At 32.1% G+C, this 25183-nt stretch overlaps 1 protein-coding gene across 1 annotated transcript in view; it reads right to left on the bottom strand.

The window, feature by feature from the left end:
- Positions 1–301: 301 nt before the first annotated feature.
- LOC118193495 (uncharacterized) overlaps positions 302–25183 on the bottom strand; it is a 111044-nt gene continuing 86162 nt past the window's right edge. The window contains exons 23-30 of the mRNA XM_085812433.1: positions 20515–20541; positions 18465–18518; positions 15747–15773; positions 15358–15393; positions 9955–10008; positions 7353–7439; positions 5994–6088; positions 302–1411 (exon numbers count right to left, since the gene is read on the bottom strand). Coding sequence (XP_085668559.1) covers positions 6029–6088; positions 7353–7439; positions 9955–10008; positions 15358–15393; positions 15747–15773; positions 18465–18518; positions 20515–20541 — 345 coding nt within the window. The 3' untranslated portion in view covers positions 302–1411; positions 5994–6028. The remainder of the gene's footprint in view (positions 1412–5993; positions 6089–7352; positions 7440–9954; positions 10009–15357; positions 15394–15746; positions 15774–18464; positions 18519–20514; positions 20542–25183) is intronic.

Genomic DNA, 25183 nt, shown 5'->3' with positions numbered 1-25183 from the left:
TTACGTTATTAATTAATCTACTCACAATTACAGTGTATTACTCAGTTACAGAAAAAGAAAGAATTTCCCTAATAAGACAGATGCTTTCATGGAATATATTTCTACATGTACCTTTTAGCACATTTCCATATGAGTTTCATTTTCCCCATGATCATTTTTGAACCAGTCAAAATAATACAGAAATTACATTATGCAATTACATAAAACTTTTAAGTTAGATCCTCATGTTTTGCACAGTGTCTTACTTACATCATGTATGGTATGTATGGTGAACTTCAGTCAAATCATTAGCAGACAGAAACACCAAAAAATGGATAATTTAATAGATGCATACACAGTTTGAACTTTTCTTCGTGACAAATTTCTGAAAAATACTCAGAATAAAATTCATTCGTATTGATTGCGCACGGCAGCATCGATTAACTTCTCACAAAATGAGTTTTGTATGTGGTAACTACAAGCCGTTCTTCTAGTTACCACATCTTTTAAAAGAAAGATTTTGTTGATATGATTGCTTTATTAGGAATCATGCTGGTGACCCACATATTTTAGTTCCGAGTTTTTTCTTTAAAATCTTGCGCAGAGTTGATTATGACACATGATTTTATACCTTACATTCCAAGATTGATGAATTCAAACATAAAGACTGGATTTTAAATGTTATCGCTGGAGTTTTTTTATTATCCTGTACACGAAAAGACATAGAAATCTTCTTACAGGTTCCTCTTCAATGTATATTTAATCTTGTCTTGCTTCTAATGTGATACTCTTTGTCCCTGCCTCTTGCACTTTACATTTTGCATCAACGCTAACAGCATGCCTCGTAAAGAAGACCGGAAAATATGCTTGCCTTTGCGTAAAGTTGGATTGCGCACACATGGTAACAGCTTGAAAATCTTACACCACATTACATATCTATATTTATTCATTCTGCATCTACGATCGTAATTCTTCTTCTCTGCTTCCTGCATTAGCGATTGTGTTAAAAGCTTGGTTATGTCAGAGTATAAGCAAGAATAGTCAATTTGAATTGAAGTTTAGGGATTTCAAATTAACACTTTTCACACGTGCTATGAAAATCTTCAGTAGAACGGCAGCTTGCAAAAGCAGATTACTCTGTTAAACTGAATGTTAACTTCTTCCACATTCAATGTTTTAAAAGCTGTGTTTTGAGTCACTAAATAAATAAGTTACACAATTTAATGTGGATGTCAAAATGTCTGAACTCAAAGTTCTGCCTCAAGATATTTAACATAATATTTAATATTTCCTTTTTAAGTAAACATTCTGCGAAATATAAACATACAATACATTTATTCCGGTCTGCAAAATGCTTTGAATATACCATTTGTGCCGATGATTACTGTCTGGTTATTTTTCCAAACTTTTTCTTCTATCAATTGATATCCACCTGAAATATATAAATAAATTTGTTATTATATATAGCGTATAAACTTATAATGATTGAATAAAGTTATTCAGATGATGGAAAATTTCACAGTTAGGGATTTTTTTTAAAAGTATATCACAGTTGAGTGAAAGTTTATTTAAAGGAAAGACTTAAGACTCTGTTTGGAAGTTAAAATATTATTCTTATATATCTCCCTTCAGAAATGAAAACATGGCTTAGTTAAATTCAAAATATTTCAAGGAAAAATATTAAGACTTCTGCCACAAATGAACGGAAAAATCATTATCTAAACCAAATACATTTAATACATTTTAAATTGATAATTTCTATTTAATCTAGATCCTATACCTAAATCTAGTTTTCTTCATAAAACATTTTTAGAAAATAAAGAATTAATAATTAATTTTAAAGCCTAGTCGATTACATTCGAACAGTTATTGCTTATTGTGCAGTTCTAATAAATAATTTCTCAGAAAAGGTTTCTCATAGTCAACGTATTAAAGTTCTTTACAACATATCTATTAGTTTCATTAAAACTCAGTAACATACTTAACTTCGGTACTTTAATTTACAGCCTTGCTTTCCTTTATTTTAACTTTTATCTTTAAGACACTATATAAATTACTAAGCTTTCTTAAACTATACATCGCACATTGCGCCTTCATCGGCTAACTCCTTATGAGTATGGCTGTGGCAATCCCGATGTACCTTAGTCCTTTAAGGGCCTCACCCTTTCAAGACACACTTCTCCGAGTGACTTTTGGTGAGCACTTCGTCCAAGCGTCTCGAACCAAATGAACGGACCTGTAATCTGATAAATTGTTTACATCAATCAGAGCCGGACTGACACCTCGCCTCCGTTTGTTTGCAAAATGGATATCGACGTGCAAATTGCTGTGTGCAAGTTGTTTGCGAAGCACTTTCCAACGATTTAATTTCTGATCTAGAAAGAAAATAAAGAGAAGAAAAAGAAATCAAAACGTGACTGGGTAGCTCGTCTTGATGAATTGGGAGCATTAAATTATCTTTTAAATGGCTATTGATATCTTTCACCCATTCTGATGAAGTTTTTGTAACTTTTGGGCGAGGATATCCAAAGTTACAAAAACTTAATCAGAATGGGTGAAAGATAATTTGAAACTTTATTGGAAATGGTCACTCCACTTATTCAGGGGGAAAAAACCGTTCTTTCGAGATGTTCTGCCAGCAAAATTAAAATGCAGATAGAGCTTCGATTTCTGGCGACGGGTGACTCTACAGTTCTCTGTAATATTTACTTCGAGTGCCAAAATGCACAATCAGCATATTTATTCCAGAAGCATTTGATGCCATTTTCTGCATATGAGGTTCAGTGAAAATTATTAATCTTTTGCTTGAACTCTCCAACACCTTGAAATTTTAACATTTTAATAATAGCCTCATATGCCTTCTGTCGGCGATTTTTATTTTATTACTTCCGACTGATCGTTTGTAATTTGTTTTTCAAATAAAAAGGAAAGTCTATAAACAAAATTTCAGAATTTTAGATTATATTTTATTAGATGTAACTGGACATGAGTAAAAACTGGTTTTTCAAAATTTCAACAAAATAAAATGTTTGCCCTTTCATTTATTTTTTTAATTGAAAACTGTGTTTTATTGGGTAGCTGAATTATTTTATTGGGTAATTGAAAAACGTATAATTTAATGGGTTTTGATTAAAAAAATTCAGAAATAAATATGTTTAAAATAAACATGTTGAATCCGATATCCTAATTTCATTTTCTTCTATGTTTTTTCCTACAATATCAAAAACCTAAATTTATTCTGATCAGTAGTTATATGCACGTTAGAGTTAGGTATTAGTAATGTGTGTGTGTGATTATGGCAAAGCCTCGAGGGCTATCTGTCTAAGAGGAGGGATGCCTTCGTGGAGGACTTTCTAAGGGAAACTGGCTCGTATACACGTTACACATGGGGAAAACCACGAATACACCCATGCAGCCAGCCCGTTCGCGAGATTCGAACCTCGGACCGAACTACCAGTGTTCAGCGACTTTACCGCTCGGCCGCTGGTGAGCCAATTAGGTATTAGTAAACAATGGTCGTAATATTCAGGTAATGAAGAGTCCCATAACACTTCACAAGATGCATGTGCATTAAAAAATGCCACAGTTAGATTATCGCTCCATCTCGGGATTGGGAACGACGTCTCGAGACATCTGTAAAACATCTGTTGTTCATATAGTTTCTATTATTGAATGAGGTTTAGGTTTCTTATTTTGGGCAATGCTACTTGTAAAAAAAATGATATCACACCTATTAGGCATTTATAATGTCTGAGTGAGTCATCCGTGGAAGAACAGTGAAACGAACTTGCATAAATTGCGGTCTTCATATCTTACGCATTTATAACTCACTAATAGTAAAAAGTATTAGTCGTGGAAATTAAAATAACGGTTCTCAAATGTTTACCTTTTTACTGACATTTAAATGTCCCTTTAAATGTCAAAAAAGGTAAACAAGCGTATTCAAATGCTTATGCTTCAAAATATTCTAAGATTGCTATAAATCGACATCAATCACTTTAAAATGTAACCTTTAATATGTACAATATTTACAGATGATCAATCATAGCATTCGGTGGTTCGGCTATAAAACAAATCTATGTGCTTTCGCAATCGAAATCTTTCAAATAGGAACCGAAGTATTCCTAATCAACTAGTTTGCGAAGCATCAAACATCCATCTATCGAGCTGCCGGTTGAAAGTCTATGGAAATTCGGAAGGCACGTCGCATTTAACACTCGATGCTCCATATTCTATCAATTAATCAAAATAATTTTCACAGCTTATAACGTCCTTAAAAATAATTTTAAGCACAAGTGGTTTTTTGTAGACAATAGAGTTAATACCGTAGAATATTATCATATGAAAATTTTATTTCCCAATTTTTGGTCGATTTTTGATAAAACTTACCACTGTCTCCTTAATGACTCGGCCACTGGTGGGGCCACTACAGGATCGAATAAGACACTTTCGCAAAATCAAAGATCTGAAATTAAACTTATAAATAATAATGAAATTCTTTTTCTTTTCGGGATATAAAATCCTCCTGCAAACTCGAATCCAGTCCTCTTACAAGTTAAATATTTGGCACCAGCTAAGGAATTGCGTCAAAAATGACTGGACACGAAGCTTTATCCCAAAGAATGATACTAGGGATAATGTCGTCTACGTATTGGTCTTTCTTTAGCAGTTTGATACATATTTATGCCATAAAATCATCAAAAACATGGATCTCAAATATTAATTTTTTTTATATTTTAATTAATTTATGTATTTAAGCAAGTATAAATTTTCTTTTACTTCTACTATCAAAGTTCTAAAATTTGTTTCTGTGATACGTCCTGTTTTCGTTTAAGAATTTTTCACTGCGTTGTTTTTATGATTTCTAATACGTTATACTTCTCTACGTTTCTTAAGAACAATGCCGTTTGTATCGTTACTAATAGTGGGTTCTCTTTCGTATCAAATCTAGAGTATAGCATCTTTTAAAAATGAGGTAGCACTTCTTTTTGAACGAATAACAGAAATTACGCAACAATATTCTCCACAATTTTCTTACTTCAACTGCAATGCGGCTGAGTGGCGTAGAATGGCATAAAGCAGTTATCTCGAACAACTGTCGAACAATGTGTACACGATTTGTCTTAAAAATGACGCGATGTTGTTTTTGTTGGGGGAAGGGGGAAGCTGAGCGAAGCATGTTCAGAAAAAACGAAACGTGGGGCTCGAACACATACTGTAATATTTCGCAGTAGAACTGTAAAGCCTGGTTCTGAAAATGGTAGAGATGTTGAAAACCACTTAAACGGGAATGCTGTTTTGTTTTCAATCCAACTTCTGAAGCAACGGATGGACAGAAGGGAAAACACAGAGTATCATCAGTGTGCTTGACATTCTTCAAGAATTCAGGATGAGTTCGTACAGATTCTCAAAGACTTAAGAAAGCAATGCGCACAGCAATCGTGAAATTCAAAACATATATTCATTCACCATGTCCACATATCCATCCACCATTACTTGTAGGGGAATTCTTTATTCGAAAAATATTGCAAAGCTTCTCAAGTTATCGTACAAAGCTGATTTGGCTTGCAATTCTCTTATTCTCCAAGATTAAAATAAACCTCGAAAGATATCATTTTGGAATAGTTAATAACACCCAGCAGATGCTAAGAAGGATTTTAACAATAATATTTTAAATGCAGAATTCCATAATTACGAAAAGTGGTAGAAAATTTTAATAATTCTCATTATTTCTATTGCATCCACTACACTGGGCAAGGTACACGAATTATTCATATTCAACGGTCATGAATGCATTTGAAGTCATGAATGTGCAATAAACTTCTTTTGTCATAGAATCGTTTTGATTCCACATATGCGACTTTAATTTTAATGCGTGCATTCGTATGGAACGCAGATATGCGTCAATCGTGCACAAAAGCATGAGATACACGAAGTCAATATTTTTGCTAAAACAGTCGGTGTTAATTTAGGAAGTATAATTATGGAGTAGTCTGTACAAAAAATATTCTTACGATGGCAGTGATGAGCTCGTTTTTCAGGAAAACTTCTAAACATCCGGTCCTGTTGGGTAAGGTCCAGGAGGATATGCTCCAGGTGGTATAGGGCCCTGGAAAGAAAAGGTACATAAAGTTGCCATAAAAATGATAGAAAAAATGTAATTAAATTTAAACAATTAAAATCTCCCTAAGCTACAAAACAGTTTATCGCAGAAACCGATATCCAAACATCGATTATCTAAATTCCTTAAAGTTTGTCAACAATTATTACTGAAAAATACGACAAATGTAACTTACAAGCGAAAACTGCACGGACGAAACCGTCGTAGAAAAAACAATGCGAGAAAGAAAAGTTGTCCTACATAACATTTTGTGAGAAAAGAAATAAAAAAGAAAACATCATGATGTAAAAACATCGTACTAGCAAATAATCCGATTCAAAATCTCCGCAGGTTTAAATCGTCGTCCTACAAAATTTTGCGGTTAAAAATAAAGCACCTGAAAATCATCACATGATGATAACATTGCAACCATATGTTTTTCTGAAGGAAAAAAATTTTAAGTAAATTTTTGCGTATTACAAGAAAACAAAAAAAAAAAAAAAAAAAAAAAAAAAAAAAAAAAAAAAAAAAGGATAAAGAAAAACAAGTGAATACAAGAAGAAATAAGTAATATTTTTACCTCTATATTTCATATTTTTTTTATTAAATAATAAATGTTTACTGAGAGGCAAGATGGAAACTTGAACATTCAGAATCTGGAAATTAGTAAAAATTAATGCTACAATATTTTAAACTTACGAATTTTTCCAATTTTGTATTCTACATTTTTCATGAAAATCTACTAATACGTATTTATAAAAGAGGTTAATTAAATAATGATCTTTAATACTTAGCAGTGCATAAATATCGCCGTTACCAGTCTTAAAAACGAAGTAATTTTCAGTGCAGCTGGTAAATTTTTAATAAGACACATTTCTCATTATACCACTTTTCTGTTACTGCTTTATTTTTAAAACTACTTGCAGCGTTTAATATAAAATCTTCTAAATATATGTCACTAAATGTCAGGATTTTTTTCCCAAGCTAAAATTTTAAGGCACAAGCTCAGCAACACAAAAATGCGTGCACAATAGATTATTCTTTGCTTTTGGAAATAAACAAGTAAAATTGGGAAAAAAATCCAATAATTTAAAAATTGAATTAACTTATTGAATTATTCGGGTTAGATTTCATCAACAATGAATAAGAAATAAAATAAGTTATGTACGCTATTATCACGCACATTTATTCAAGCGGTATCAATTATACAGGCAAAAAAGCTATTTACAATATTTTTATAAAGTTACAAAATCATAACATTTTAAAAACTTACGCCTCCGGGGGGTGGTCTCCATCCACATCCAGGCAATGGTAAACCATCGGGTCCTAGAGGGCAGGGGGCATCGAGTCCAGGTACTCCCTTAAATAAAAATAAAGAAAATTCCAGTTCATAAAAAATAAGAAGTCAGAAATAATAGTGAATGTACAGGTTACTTTCTAATTTTTTTAAATATTTTTTATGTGTGTGTGTGTGTGTGCTTGTTACAAACTTCTCCTGTAATGAAAGAAATAGTAAGCAATTTGAGCTTTTCATATATAATAGACAAATTCACCTGTTGAAAATTGTACAATAAAAAGCCATAATAACACAAAATATACATACTAAATATGGCAACCTTGGGGCTTAGTAATTGCCGAAAGACAGAAAATGGCGGAAAACGGATTGCTATCAAATAGGTTAAAAAAGCAAAATATTCTTACTTCACTGGGACAAAATATAAAACCTCTTTTCCCGCAAAATTTAAACTTAAATTATTTTTTATGTACTTAAACACACAACCCATTTCTATACCAACTAAAATAAAATAAAATTCCTTTTTCCTTACGTAAACCCTAATATATGAAACAAAGAACACTATATTTGCAGAAGTTTATAAATGATTTTCCATAAATATTCGGCTCACCAGCGGCCGAGCAGTGAAGTCGCTGAAAACTGGTATTTCGGACCGGGGTTCGAATCCCGGTGAACAGGCTGGCTGCATGGGCGTTTTCGAGATTTTCTGTGGGTGTAACATGTATACGAGCCAGTTTCCTTTAGAACATCCTCTACGAAGACATCCCTTCTCTTAGGCACGTAGCCCTCGAGTGCTTTATCATAAACAAATAAACCCAAAAAAACAAACAATTAATATTCACAAGTTTGGCTGGATAGCTGATTATGACAACGCATGAAAGGTATATTTTCTTATGTTATCCTGGACATAATTACTAAGGGACTACATGAAAGATACTGCGCATTTTTCACACGTAACAGGAGAAAACTACAAAATTTCCATGTAACCAGTCCTTTCTCCGGCAACAGAACCCAGCGCGAACTATCAGTGTTCAGTATCCCTCAGCTATTGGAAAAGCTAACACTAATGAATTATATATTTACGGAAAATTGCAGGCTTTTCAATGTTTCGAATATATTCACCTAATTTAAAGCTTATTAAAAATATATTCGAAGAAGTATTATACCTTTAGATTATTTAAATAATCGACATTTTAAAAAAACGTGGAAATATTTTTATAACAATTCTAAATTTATTTAAAGAGAATAATAAGCAGACAGAATAATTGGAGTTTTATTGTACCATGCCATATTATCGTTCAATTAAAATCACAAAAATATTAATAAGAAACTAAAATAATTTAGCAACAATTTAAAATTTACAACGTTACACCACCTATAACAATAACTGGAGTTCCAAATAACGGTCAATTTGTTATGTAGAATATGTATCTTTTCATTAGGTTTAAATAAACAACAGCAACAAAAACAACAATAACAACAACAAGGAATAAAATCTGAAAGGTTTCGGATTTTAAATTACGTCTAAAGGGGTGTTTATTTAACGTTTTGTGTGTTACCTTTATTTATTAAATATCATGTTCTTTTCACTTAAACGGTAAAATTCAGTTCAATAGCAATGTCGCAAAATAATTTTAAAATGAGCCTATCTTTAGAATTTCCGATACACAGTTCCGCGCACCGTAGATAAAAAGGTTTTTTTTCCCCGTAGAATGCTGCCATTGCTCGCTTTGAAATCCTTGAATTTGTTAATCAAAAATTCGTTAAAGTTTTACAAAATATGAAATCGATAATAAAAAAATTACAAATTACAAATTCGGGCTTTTACATGCCCATATTCGCAGTAGGATTACGTCATTCAAAATTCGATTGCTCTATATACAGCCATCGACTTTTTAGCCAACTATACATATATGTATCTTTGGCTTTGAACGATACATATATGCCAACGATACATATATGTATCGTTGGCTTTGAACGATACATATATGCCAACGATACATATATGTATGTATTTATGTATACTTTAGCCAATGATAGATATATGTATTGTTGGCTTTGAATGAATTTTAAATATATAGAGCCAACGATACATATATGTATCGTTGTTTTATCACAATGCGAGAAATATACGTACATTTATGCAGATTTTTCATTATTTAATTTCTTCAAATGTAATGCAGGACTCTAACATTTGGTGGCAACAGTTTGAAAAGTGAAACGGACATTTATAGTGATTCAACACAAAATCGCAAAACGAAAACAATAGTCCTTCAGGGACAAAAGCCTCTTTGGACTAAAAAAAAATTAATCAGCCCAAGAACATAAAACGATCCGAATAAATGAAATGCTGTGTATTATTCTTTTTTATCTTCGCATTATATTTCAATAAATGTTAAATAAAAATACATGTAAATGAATTAATAGAAGTCTCAAATTTATTTCAGATAGAAAAACCAGCAATCCGTGTGCTTGGATTTTGAGCAGTTTAAGACCCATTGTAATTAGTAGGGTTTTAATGTTTATGAAATCTGTCATTACTTATTTTGCACATATTCAAAATAAATTAAAAAGCACTCACTTGATCGCCTTTTTCTCCTTTTTCTCCTCGTTTGCCTCTTTTCCCTCGTAAACCCTGAAAAATAAAGCAATATACCCCAGCCGTAGACAAAATATTATTAACAATAGATAATTAAGCATTCCACAGTTTAGGTTTAAATTCATTTTTAAAGCGAATGCGTACTGGAGACACTAAGCATAAGAAATTAAACGCGAACTCGACATGCAAGTATTAAAGGAGCATATGCAAAATGATCGAAAATTCATAAACGTAATAAAAGCGCATGCCATTGAGCTTACAGCGTGTAAAAACTCAGAGCAGAATACTAGTTGTATACATTGTTATTATCCCCAAACTACAGATCACGGGCTGAATCCGGCACGCAATTAAAATTTATACAGAAGAACAAAAAATGATAAAACGACAGGCTTTCCGAAAAATTTAAAGAAAATTCCGATTGCGCCATTTTTCATTTCTCCTTCCTACTCACTTACAGGCATTCGCGTGAAAAGTAGTCTCAATTATTTTGTTTATTTAGCATTATTCGTAGATATTGGGATTTGTTATCATTGGTTAAAATTTAAAAAAATGATTATAATGTTTAAAACAAAATAACTAATTATAACAATCACTTGAAAGCAGTGATATATGAATGCATATGCCTATTGTACAGCTATTATACACAGAATTTTGCTAGCTAACCAACGCGATTCTGTAAAGCGTACTGTTATATTGTGCATTGTTAGTCTACATTTATTTCTAATGATTGGAAAGGGAAAAAATGGAAAATGTAGACTGAGTGCAATGAATCAAGGAACAATAGACTGATAACTACTTCCTAAGTGAATCTAGTAAAAAAATAGTGTGTCTGATTTGCAACGAAACTATCACTGTGTTAATTGTTAAGTTATATTTTGCGATAAAAATATCGTGGGTGGAAACAACATCAAATAAACAAGTAAATATTGTAGCGGAATATCAAATAGTCACATAACCCAGCGCCTCTAGATTTAGGTGTACCTTTCAAGATTATTTGCAATAAATGAAAAATCAAATTAAAAAATACTTCAGGATAATTTATGTTTCTGTCTTTTGATGCTTTTACTACAGCGTAAGCAATTTTATCGAATTTTCTATAAGAAATAATAAATAATATGTAAAAAGGTTAAATGTAATATACGTTATTACATAAATGTAATAACTTTACGTAATAACATTTACGATAGCATACGATAAAATAGAGAGCATTTTACGTTAAAGTATGATCTAATTTGAATAAAACAATAATATCTGTTTCAACAAATCTTATCTTTGTTGATTGCGATAATTAGCATTGCGCATAATTAGGAATTACTATTGGCCTTTTAGAAAACTTTTCGCGGTTAGCAGATCATGAATGTTTATTTTGTGCAGTACTAAATTCCGATCATTGTAGAAATTAAAGCTATTATCAGAGTAGACAACAAACTTCTGTAACGCTAGAAATTTTCAGAAATTTTTTTTCTTACGCTTAGGTTACCGTCTTCAATCGGACAGCAAGACGTCCTTTATCGATGTCACTAGCGTAAAAGGGCTACTTATCCTCCGCCTTACTTCTGATTAGCCGAGCTACTCGCAATAAGCAATGTTTTGAATCTCGAAATAAAATATTTCATGTTCATCCTCCACATTACTCACATCCACACATTACTGGTTAGCAAGCTACTCGCAACAAGCAATGTTTTGAACATCGAAATATAATGTTTCATGTTTCAGTCTACGTTTATAACTGGTTTTGCGAATAACGACGATTTGTAAATTCTTAAAAAAACTTAACTATTTAATATACAGGGTGAGCACAAACTTTCCTGACTTCAAGGTGTCACAAAATTAACAGTTACTTAAGTATGTTGATAAATGTAATATCCACAACTCAGTTAACTCAAATATCTTTCATTTCTTTTCTTTGCAGAATTGCTACGCATGACTTCGACTGCTAGAGGGCAGTGACATCGAAAATGGCGTTCACACCGCAGCAACGAAGGTGGTGTGTGTTACAATTTGCAAATACAAGCAGTGTTGTGAGAGTTCAGAGTGAGTTCAAACGAGACTTTGATGTTGATCCATCTATACACAAATCCATTTTGAAATGGCATAAAACATTTAGTGAGACAGAGTGCATTTGTGATAAAAGAAAAGGACATTCTGGCCGACCTTTCGTCTCGAAGGAAATTGTTATCCCCAAATCTGAATGATCTTCAAGAAAGCATTAGCGCTGCTGTCAACTCAATCACACGGGATATGCTTCAAAACGTGTGGTTGGAACTGAATTACCGCATCGATGTTTCCCGCGTAACAGGTGTCGCGCACATCGAGTGTTTGTGATTCAAATCAACACCATCAAAAAGTTTATGAGTTTATGTAACTATGTTAAAAATTTGAAAAATTTGGGCAAGATAGTCCTTTCGGTATTAAAGTTATCCCCTTTCGAAACCGGGGATTGTTTTTGTGCTCATCCTGTATATTGCATATCTACGCAAATTAAAGTTTTATATTTTTATAATATATCTGATTTTAATTATATGAAACCAAAAATTTTTTAACATTTATAGCAACTCATAAAAGAAGTTTCAAATTCCTTATTACACACTTTGTTACAGAAACATTTGATTTTACAAGTAGCATAAAATGCTTTGAAAGAGAATGCATGGATAATACACAAAATAGATGACTGAGAATTAGGAATTTTATAAAATCACAAATACCGTATGTACTTGCGTATTTTTACCTCTAGCGTTTTAGCACAACATTCTAAAAACTTTTTGAATAGTCAAGTAACTTTCTTCTTCAAAATGTTCAAAAAAAGAGTTTTCTTAAATTTAAAAATAGATTCATCCACGCAGTGATTATTTCCGTTTCACTAATTGAGTTATTTGTGAGTTAGGCTGCATAATCTCTGATTGGTGAAGCAATAATAGTGAAGAACTTAGGAAATCTCGGATACTATTCATGGTTCTGGAGATCATTGTCTGTAGGAAGACAGTTTGAACGATAACGAAGATGTGGCGACGACTTAGAAGCTGTAGCAGATTACATTGAGAGCAGTTCCGGAAGAATTAAATAATTTGAGGATTATGGAGTAGCTAGCAGTGGACAATAATAAGAGCTGATGAGGTTCAAGATACAGAGAAGCAAGGTGTCTTTTAAATAACTACAATTGGGGTAGTTACCAGTAGTTTATACATAGATACTTTTCATTTGCAATTTACTGGTACTGTCTGTTTCGAAAATTAAATTATTTGCATAACCTTTTCCTCTCAAATTTTGTGCGATAAAATTGGTACAAGCAACGCGAGTAAACACGGTATTTCGTACAATGCTTAATTTCAGCCACAGCCTGACTTCGATTTCTTTTTTTTTGAAAAATATCGCGTACGAATCCCAAGTGAGATTATTTTGTTATGAAATTCCTTTATAATACGAAGTTCTGTTATTTAAGAAAAATTTCTTTCAGAAATTAGTAGGCCTAATAGCGATACAAGCTGCTAAATGTACTCATATGCCTCATTTTCCCTGGCTGCTACAAAATACGCGGGAAACCTACAACAACTATAGAAGAGATCTCTTCACGTAAAATTACAATCTTTTCACAAAGTAGAATATTTATAAGTTGTATTCATCTGGGTAAGAAAGGTCTTTTAAAAAAATTAATTTCGTACTCCGCCGTTAGACGTTACATGGAAGAGAAGGGATGCCCCGTGCAGATGTTTTTTAAGGGAAACTGGCTCGTATCAATGTTACACATGGAGAAAACCACGAGAACGCCAATGCAGCCAGCCCGTTCGCTAGATCTACAAACCCCGGACAGAATTACCAGTGATCCGCTGATCCGGCAAGAAATCAAGTCCATTACAAAGCAAAAAGCCATTTTATTCAAGCGCAAAAAGTATAGATCTTATCTTTTTCACGGTATCATTAATTTATCCGCCTTCTATTCATTTTATTATTTCATTGAAATTTATGGTACTTTTAATGTATTATTTGTCAACTTATTATTATTCTAGTTGCGTGTGACGATATTTACTCATAAACTGCTCCAAAGAAACTACTCCCTTAAGGAATTAAATGTAATTGACTCTTCATTTCTTTCACTTCTATTAATTAAATATCACTGAACTCGAGCGTTGGGAAGAGCATGATCTAATGTATCTACTGAACTTATTTATTAGGGATAATTTTAAAGTTTTTTCAGACTGCCCCTGTTTCGTTATTCCGATATTCGGTATACACCTCTATACTACATTTTGTGATGGTCACTGTGTGCGTGATGCACTTGGTATGCCAAGACACATGATGACACAAGATGGTGCAAGAACACAAAATTGAACAACTATACTCTTTTGCATTTGATCATCACACCGATACTTCTCAGTCAATCAGCAAACACACATATAATTTTAATTACTCAATATGCATTTTTTTATTTCTTATTATTTCAGTTATTTACTTCCCTTAAGATTTATGATCAACTTCCATTTAACTACGGAAGTTCAGAAATTAAATCACGAAGTTAACATTAGTATACTACCGACAAACCTCAGATACTGCAACAGGTGTCAAAACGGTCAAAAATGGTCGATTACTGACTCTGAATAGTGTCGACCTTAAATGGAAACTACACGCACACTAGCTTAAAATAGATTGAATAAAAATTACAAAGTAAGGCGTAATATCCAGCAAATAATAGCATATTAAAATAACAGCCTTATGTTTATTTTTTACAAATATATAACATATTAAAATAACAACGCCGCCCAACCGGTATAAGAGTTAGCGTCGCTGACTGCCGTGCCGAAGGGCCCGAGTTCGAATTCCGGAGAAGGCATGGATGTTTGTAAATGTATAGTGTGCGTGCGGCATGGGAGGCCTTCTAAAAATTTCTAGAGAGGTTGGTGGCAGGGGAAGAGGACTGCGAGGCCTTCGGAACCGTCCCACCGGGGTACTCTCCATCAAAATTGGGGGCGAAACTGAGCTAAATCGCACTGTCAACTGTAAGGTGCTCAAGACTGTTTCCAACAACTGGCGTAAACTTGCACTTCTTGCCACGATAAATTTCGTGTGCTTGGGCTGACTATAGGTCAGCCAAGTGAGCATTATCAACAACAACAACAAAATAATAGCATTTTCATGCTTTGCTAAAAACGTAGCCTGTTATTGAGATGTCTAGCTATTATACATATTGCCAACTTTTCACACATTGTAGGTAACATATCCATATATGAAAATAAAAAGATGATCTGGAAAGAAGGTTTCATAAGTCGTGTATTTTATCGCTGTAGTCCAAAGTATCTAATTTTTCATAGACAGTCGTAACGTAATTTTTCAGTAACAATGTTATTCTATGACATTTACAGGAGAAGAAAATTAATATTATTAATCACTCACCGCTGGTCCAATTTCACCTTTTTCCCCTTTTGGTCCCTGAAAATAAACAAACAGCATAGTTATAAATAAAATTAGATATAAACCTAGTTCTCATGATGCAAAAACAGGCACTAAGACTTTCGTAACGTGGCTAGACACAGAAACATATAAAAGTTGCATGCAGATATCCAACAAAATGGCAAGACAGGCATGGCAAGACGAAGTAAAAGAGAAAGTAAAAGAAACAAAAAAAAGCAGCAATAAAAAGAAGCGGCGTGCAAAAGAAGAGAAATTTCAAAAAAACTACTGGGTGGTTGGTCTATTTTCTGTTTAGTGATTAGTAAGTTTTTTTTAGCCACATTAAAACACGGACTTGTATAACCAGCACCCATACGGTCCTCGATAGTTACCGGCAAGCCAGGAATTCCGTCAGTCCCCTGCACAGAGAAAGAAAATTAGATTAAAAAATAAACACACAGCTTTCAGTTATGCCACACAAATGAAATTCACCATTTCAAAGTATTTGCAACTAAACCTAATTTGTTTAGATCATGCTTCTTCTAATAATTTTCGGGAAAAGCATAGTATATACAATTTTGACAATTTACAAATTTAAAGGTAGAATTTTTCGCCTTTTAAGCATTCTCCAAGCATAAAAACTAAAGCAAAAATTAAACATAAATATGAAAAGTTTGGTTTTCCTTTTTACAAATACCCAAATAACTAAGCAGAATCTGCATTAGAATTTTCATGATAAAATAAAATAAGAATGGGATGTATTTTTTTAACAGATGAATGCTTTGCAATTCGAAAATAAGTTTATAAATTTTACTTCAGGAATTCTTTTGCAGAACGTTTATGTGGACAAATAAATGTAAATTTAGTACATACAATTACATTATAAAATTTATTTACGACAGTTTCCTAAGTTTCCGCGACTAGCATCTTTTAAACTACTTACTTAATGTTATTTATCGAATGTTATTTATCTTGCCATTCATTATGTATACTTTATTATGTACCATTATTATACAGGGTGTACCGTAAATGTTGCGACAAACTTCTAGGGGAGGTAGGACACATCATAAAGATTAAGAATTGCATAGGAACCCATGCCCAGAAATGACAGGGGTAGCAGAGGTAGAAGATGGGAAAAGAAACAAGAGTGATTAATTTGAAACATTTAACATTTATTGGACATGAATACAAATGATGTACAACAGCTTGAATGTTACAACAGATGCTCGAAGTTTGTACCATCAGACGCCAAACATGCCTGACATCAATGGACCGTTTATTGCCGGACATGTTCAAATACATCGGGAGTTTCTTTGATTGTATCAGCTGCGCAAGTGAGTCTTGCCACGAGATTCATTTCAGACACAGCAGGATCGTGAAACGCGACACTTTTGATGGCTTCCCACAAAAAGAAATCAAGGTTTGATAAACCTGGTGAGCGTGGGGTCCAGGGAACTGGTCCACCACGCCCACCACATCCATCGATGCGGGAATGATCTGTTCAAATGGCTACGAACATTCAGTTCAAAATGAGAAGGGGCCCCATCATTTTCGAATCATATGTTGCGCCTCACATTTGGTGGAACATCGGGAAGAACCTGATCGAGAAAGATCAAATAATTCGCGGCATTCAAATGGTCCGTCAGTGTCAGGCATGTTTGGCGTCTGATGGTGCAAACTTCGAGCAACTGTTGTAACATTCAAGCTGTCGTAAACTATTTGCATTCATGTCCAATAGATGTTTCAAATTAATCACTCTTTCCCCATCTTCTACCTCTGCTACCACTTACCCCTGACATTTCCGGGTATAGGTTCCTATTCAATTCTTAATCCTTATGATGTGTCCTATCTTCCCTAGAAGTTTGTCGCGATATTTACGGTACACCCTATAATGATTCTCGATATATATAAGACATACATTAGCTTGAACTCTTTTAAAAAAGGTTAAAAAAGGTTCATGTTTTGTGAGGTATTTACAAAGGTGTAAAGCCATTTTTTAAACTTAGACTAGCTATTACAGTAAAGAAATAACTGTTTGTATTCTGCACTTTTTATTAAAGCTTTTCTAAAATCTGCGGTATACCTTCTAGTCAATACTAAAAATCATTTATAGCATTCATTAAAACATTTACGAAATTCATTTTTCATAAAATTATCCGAAAAGTATCTAATGTTATTTTTAGGTTTAATTATTTGACTTTGTTTAAACGTCCAAATTTGCTTTTGGGGCCTGTCAAGAAGAGCGATGATTTCTCTAAATTCCAAGTAGTTTTAAACATCTTGCAGGAAACGTACTGTTTATTTAAGGCATGGCAACAATACAAAATTCGTATCATCATTACTGAAATCACAACTTAAAATATATAATCGCAGTGACCGACACTTATATTATTTTTAAATGAGCGCTTCCATAAGAGAACAGAATGACCAAAACCAACGGCGGTCAGTTTAGAGGGGTTTAATTTTATATGATTTATATAAAACTATTGACGAGACATTCGAATCCTTTTACCTTGAAAATTATTTCAAGAGTTCGCAAACGTCATTCGAACCTTCCGATTCCTAACTTGAAATATTCGTTAAATGTTTTAATTTAAAACTGGGAAAATTAGATTTATTGTAATTTAATAGAAGTTTTGATTAGAAAACATACGCGATTGTCGCAATTTTAGTCTCTATTACCGATATCATCTCGTAACGAATAGGAATATCGCACTCGAATTTAGTGCTCCATATTTAAAGACCATTTCCATTATTAACTCTTGCCAATTATTTCCTCCCTCTACATTTTCTCTCAAATACCCAGTAAAAAATTTGAAATATTATTCAAATATTTTTTGTCAAGTTGTGTTCAGCAAATGAACCTCAAAACTCTTAAAATTTGTTTTTCATGAAACGCGGATTGCAGATTTCAAACTTTGCTTTAATTAAAACTTCCAGTATTAAGTAAAAGATTTTTTTAATTTTTTATTTTCGAGAGATCCAAGAAAATTCATCTCATATTTATTTAAAATCTTGCTTATTTAATCTGTTACATACATACGAAATTTTTATCTTCTTTTCTTCCCTTGAAAAAAAAAAAATAAAAACTGTAATAAGTTTAAACTTACTGGTAATCCTGGTTCTCCTTTGTCACCTTTTCTTCCTTGGTCACCTCTCTCTCCCTAAAAATATAAACATAAAAAACGGCGGTATTAAAAGGAATTAACTAATTAAAATATACGCTTTATCTCAATTACTGAAATGCTATTTGCATTGTTTCAATTATTAAACAATAAAGTTCAAGTTTCTTGTTAGCTTTAAATAAATTACCTATTTGTACAATTGCGAAATTACAAAAGGGGTATAAGCATAAATCAAGTGTTTCTAATTTATTAATTATTTCATCCAAAAGAAATGGAATCCTATAGAAAGAAACTTATAATTCGCATGTGAAGAATATCAGAAATATCGACTGAATAACATGTACGAATTTGACCCCTGGTGGAACTGCTAAAATTATGTGACTGAGTAAAATCATTTAAAAAAAAGAAAAAAAGATGAAAAAAATTATAAATTAATGAAAAAAAAATTTAATGAAAATGTGTTACACAAAAGTGATACACAAAAATTTAGTTTCATTACATTAAAAACATAAATGTGAAAGTGAGTTATTGCTAGCTTCTGAAGCGTCATTATAAAGCAACATGGAAGTTGCAGAGAACTGGAATCATCATCCATATACCGTAAATTAAATCAAGTACCATAGTTTCATGGCTAACTGCTTAATACTTCCACTGTTGATAACACAAAACAAAATAGTTTATTTCAGTAGCGTTTCACTGCATCGTATGACCATCATACAGACACGACTGAAGGAGCACTCAAACGACGTAAGATCCATTTTGTGGCCTTCCTTCTTTTCGCATTCAGTTTTTAGTGAATCTGTCTGGCAATGCTATTCATCGAAGCTTTCAAATCAGTCGCCCAAGATAGGCTTCTATGTGTCCAAGATAAGCTTCTGAAAGAGGCTTCTTGATTTCTTAATGAGTATTCTTCAGGATAGTTCTCAGAAAAGTAATGATTTGTTGGACAGATTCCGTGCATAAAATAATGTTTCCACTCAGGAAAATTATAAATTACTTTTAGTGCAGGTAAGTCTATTTTTTTTGTCGAGAAATTTATTACGATTAGTATAAATATTACTATTACTTCCTTGATAATTTTGTTAGACAAAATCCATTGAAAACAAAATAGTATAAATTGAATAGGAGGTCATATGACAAAGTTTCTAATTAATAAGAAGAAACGGAAGCTGTGGAAATTCAGTTCTAAATAACTAAGTATGAAGAGAGCGAAAACGTCAGCTTACACATACCAGAAAAAACTTTTGATGACTATAATTAAAACATTTTTCTAGACAAAACCAAAACACACATTTTCCATGTAACTTATCAACTTCCACTTTTGACAGCTTTGCCATCTTCATGTCAGTATAATACCTTAAGGAGATTTAAATACGATATATGTACTTTTTAACAATATTTATTTTTAACTTTTTAAATATATCTAATTCATAACTTTAATAAGTATTAACAAATAATATTATGAATCAGGTATACTACGTATTATGTTTTCTTAAAGCAATTATCAAAATATTTTTAATACCGCGTATTACATAGCCCAACTAAGAATTATTATTTAGTGTCGTCTTCTAACGAGGCTTTTTTTAACTACTGACGGGCTTATTCATAAAAGAAAATAATGAAATAAACTTTTGCAATTTTGTACAAAATATTTTTTATAAATTAAAAAATTTTAAGTACTGAAAATTCAGAACGGTACTAAAATATTCTAGAGAACTCGAAAATTAGAAATTCTTCTTCCTCAATTCAAGATTCAATAAAATCACTTAAGAGATTTTTTGGCGGAATTTCTGAATTTCTCGAGTAACTATACTCTACTTTTTCTTAAAAAATGGTACAAATTTGTATAAAAAATATTTGAGTAGGAAAATGTATATTTTTCACAATTCTGGAAATTTTTAAAAACAAATTAAAATTTATTTTTTCTTCAGAAATTGCTGGGAAGAACGCTAGACATAATAAACGCATTTCTGATACACTTCCTTATAAAATACCTTAAATTTGATTTAAGAATAAGAAATGAGGTAACACTTACCTTCATGCCATCCAGTCCAGGTGGGCCCTGCATTTAAACAACACTAATAGTCAAAAATCGATGACGATAAATATACTGAACTAACATCGAAGAAGAAAAGGAAATGAAATAATGGAAATGAACAGAATTCTTTCTGCAAAAGCAAAATAGCTTCGCCTCGTTTAATAAAGAATAGAAAATATAAAACACATGCTAAAACAAAGAAAGCAAAACAAAGGGAAAATGGTCACATTTACATATTAATTTGCGAGAAGACAATGTTCATTTGCAGATTCAAGAATGGTTCTTCAATAGTAAATAATCATTCATAAATATTGCCTACAAACTTTATATAAAGGTAAAATAAGCTATTTATATGAATGCAGATACAACAGAGATATTTCTTAATTATAAAACTGATACAAGATGACCTTAAAAATATTTTCGAAATTATAAATAATATTATTAATAGAAATTCAAATAGAGACATTAATCTGCAAGAAAGATAACAGGACTTGTGAATTTAGTGAATTTAACTACATTATCTGTTTAGGAAAACATAACAAACTTAACAGTTTAATAAAATGTGTGAAGCGGTAAAAAAATTTTAATTGTTCAAGATAATTTTATTGAATAAAATATACTAAATTTTTTTAACATTTATAATTCGTAAAATATTTTTAAAGCTTGAGTATAATTTCATACCCTAAACAAAGTATGATTGTATATATTACTAAAAATTCAATATGTACTTAAACACAATAAAGAATTCACAAAACAAAGAGGCAAGATATATCACATGTAATAGCTCCCACCACCACACATTGAGTATTAGTTAAGCAAGATTAGTAGTAAATATGAAATGTTAAATCAGCCTTTGTTGGATTGAAACAAAATTAGTGAAGGAAACCTAAAAAGAAATTGAGATTAGTATAGGATTTGATAATACATTTTTCATACAAATTTTGTACAGAACATGCAACATAACAGAAAATAAAGTATTAACAACTTCACATTGCAGTACAATTAGACCTCAAATAGAACAACTTTTTATTTATCATGATATAACACATAAAAATAATAAAGAAAAATTTATCCGTAACTATTATACAGTTCAAATATGCTTATCAGTATATCTACTGTAGGAAGGTTCAATCATATATTGGACAGTTATCAGTATCAATGCACAAACAAAGGCAAAAATATTACGGTGTTTATTGAGTTCACGTAAAATTCGTTAAAATAAGAATGTAGATACATTAAAACAAGTACTTATAGTGATACCTTTACCATGATCCTTAATCTGCCTATGTAGCACTCCTTTTGCTTTACTTATTATGTATTTATTCTTCTTAAAACACACTTATATTGAAATATGAAAAATAATTTCTGTTTCAGAACGTTTAATAGTTTTTTCAAATTAATCTCTATTTAAAAATATTGAAGTACAATAGTGCTGATCTTACACCTAGAACTGGGCAACATTACGTTAATCTAAGCATTTTATTACATTTTGATCTTCAAATTCAACCACATATCAATGAATTGAGATAGAGAAAGTAAAATGTATTATAACATTTACACCATAATTAAGTAAATATTGACTTAGCTTTATATTCAAAACATTATGTTTTGTTTGTCTACAGTCATGAAGTACCAAACTGTACCAACATTTCATATGAATACTGGAACACTTCGTGAGTGGACTGCCTATCCTACAGTTACAGAAGCCTCGAAGCATTAGAGATCACTAATTAAAATAATTGTTAAAAAACTTAAACGGAGCAACAATATTATTTTTAAAATGATCTAACATTCTGCACCTTCTTGGTGATTTGTACAAAGCTTCTCATATGCCTACTATACATTTTGCGCGTTGTTTCGCCATGATTATTTACAATAATTTTGAAAATACACTTATTTCAGGTAGTTTGAGCGCAGAAAGGTGTTTTGTACTTAAAAGGCAAGTACTAGCATATCAGAAACAGGTATATTTATTGGCTATCTACTACTATATCATGCATTAGAAAAGATTAACTGAGAAGAGAATTTACACCATAAAAGTCTCACACTGCCTAAGTGAGTGAGTGCGCCTGTGAGATGGTTTCTGACCACGGAGGTGAACGAAACGGAATTTTATATCATCTCAGCGGGGAAATCTATTATCTGTCGAGATGCGGATAATCAGTGATAATAACAGTCTAGTAATAAGTAAATGATCCCAAAACTTTAGAAGCATAATTACTGTGTGTGAATTCCATAATAAAAAATTACATGGTCACATATATTGTGTGCGCATGCCTATTACCATCAGTAATTCGTCCTGGTAATTCTACACACTCTATTGCAAACTAAAACTAAAATCACGTAACTTACTAAATCAATATGATACTACACACAGGCATGTTGCAAAGTAAATTGCCTAGCTAGCTGTACTACATGTGACTGAAAGTTATCAAGAATAATATCTCAACAATGAATTGCAGCAAACATGTAGTTTACTCACTAGAGCAGCAGTGGTACAATTTGCATACTTCTAAAAGCACTATGTGCGCATGGAAATATTCAAATCTTCCACTGCTGTTACTCTTCTGGGTCATCTTGAATCTCTGCGATTCTATGGCAGATTTGAGGTTACATTTGATGATGTCATCCATCTCAAACAACGCTTTACATGGACAAAGGAATATGAGTAATTAACCCTTGCCAGATGGAAGAACATAATGATGAATGATAATTTCTTTTCTTCTTCATTCATAGCATAAGGGCCATAAATAGCAATATGTTGAACACTTTGGTTGCATAAGTAGAGTTCAACAGGATGTCACACAAGAATATTTTCCTGGCATATGCATTCATTACCTCAAGAACACCTATTGGCGAACCCTGCTTTAAAAAAATTTTCATTCAAATCAATAAAAGATCTAAAACGAGATTTATTTTAAGAGAATAAATGTCTCGTCATTATTCAGTAAAACAGACGCTTTGCCACCTTTTTAGTAGCAAAAACGATTATCATAATCGTCTTAAATCAGATCTGCATTATGTTTACCCACACTTTTTTTTTGTCAGGCTAACAACTTTCCATCTTTTACTGGGATAAACACCTTGCAATCTTTTAAAAGGATAACTAGTTTATTGACATTCGAAATAAAGTTATTGTGGTAAGCTGATTAGGAATTTATCGTATTGACCTAGATTTAAAACTTTTCTCACTATGATTCAAATAATTGTTTACTATATTCTAGTATAACATGAGGGAACTTATACAGTATGCATCTAGTGATAGAACTGCTGCAACCGAAATAAATCGAACAATACATATAATACGTTTTAAAATATGATATGATATGAGGGACGCAGCCCGATCCTTCTGGCAGACTTTACGTCGCCCTATGACCTTTTTGCGGGCTGTGCCAGAGCAAGCTAGAAACAACACCTTCAGCAAACAGACGTAAAGAACTTAATTTATCGTGATTAATCATCTCCATCATTTTCCTGGCAAATTTTTTCAGTCTTTTAAAATCATTTAAAATATCATATATATTAAAAACATCATTTTTTTTAAACTTGTTCCTGATATCAGTAAAATATTTACATGTTCCCACATAATGCTCTGCAGTGCCCGGTTCTTTACAGATATCACAGAGGTCAGACTCTTGTAATTTGAAACTTTTAAAATAGAAAGGAAAACGGCCATGACCTGTAATGATTTGGTTAACGTCAATATCTGAATAACATAAACCTTTTTTAAGTTTAACAAATTTCATATAATCTTTATTTCGATCAGACCTTTCCAACTCCTCCCTCCGTTTATCATAAATATAATTTTTCATAATAGTCACAGCTTTCCTTGTTGATCCCTGTACATCAATATCACGACCATTAACATCGGTAATTGCCTCCTTGGCCAGTGCGTCCGCCCACTCATTTTTAAAATATCGAACGTGTGCTTTCACCCAATTAAACACAATATTTTGATCTTTTCTCTCTTTATATAATTCTCTAATATCTACCACTGAGTGCTTGAAGAACTGTCAGACAGAATAAATATGCATATCATATTTCCCTTTAAGAGTCTTCTTAACCCATTTCAGTGAATAAAAAATAGCCATAGCTTCCGCTTGATAAACTGAGTTATAAATATTGAGTTTAAATTTATTATTCTCAATCTCTGTTCCATAATAATATATAACATATGCGAAAGCAATGGCGTCTCCCAGACCTGACCCGTCTGTCTATTTTTGGAGCACCCAAATAATACGCAATAAAAATTCTTTCAGCAGGGTGAATCAAATTTAAATCAAATTTTTCAAAAGCACACCGTGTTACAATAGAATCTACATATAATTTAAAATCAATATTTCCTGTTCTTAAACGAAATATATGTTTTAAAATATATTGAATTCCATACTGCTACTGCATAGAAGGCGGAAATGTATTATTAGCTGGGAGCTCTTAATGAATAGCAAGTTCGATGTAGTTGCATATACAGTGTTCTGAAGCCATAATGCTGGATTTTTAAAATATAAGTTAAAACGTTCAGTTAAAAACAAATACAAAAATATCAACTGAATTAAAAATGTTTGCGAATAATAATGAGGCTCTCATTGTTATAAAGAATTTCACATTTTAAATTCCGAATTTATTACATTTTATAAAATATTCATTCATTTTGTATGCAAAATGA

This window comes from Stegodyphus dumicola, chromosome 3 (genome assembly GCF_044657685.1).
Source record: "Stegodyphus dumicola isolate Sdum_Otavi_A_Nest chromosome 3, ASM4465768v1".
Taxonomy (NCBI): Eukaryota; Metazoa; Arthropoda; class Arachnida; order Araneae; family Eresidae; genus Stegodyphus; species Stegodyphus dumicola.
The sequence above is the reverse complement of the archived record's forward strand: the minus strand, read 5'-3'. Positions and strand labels throughout refer to the sequence as shown.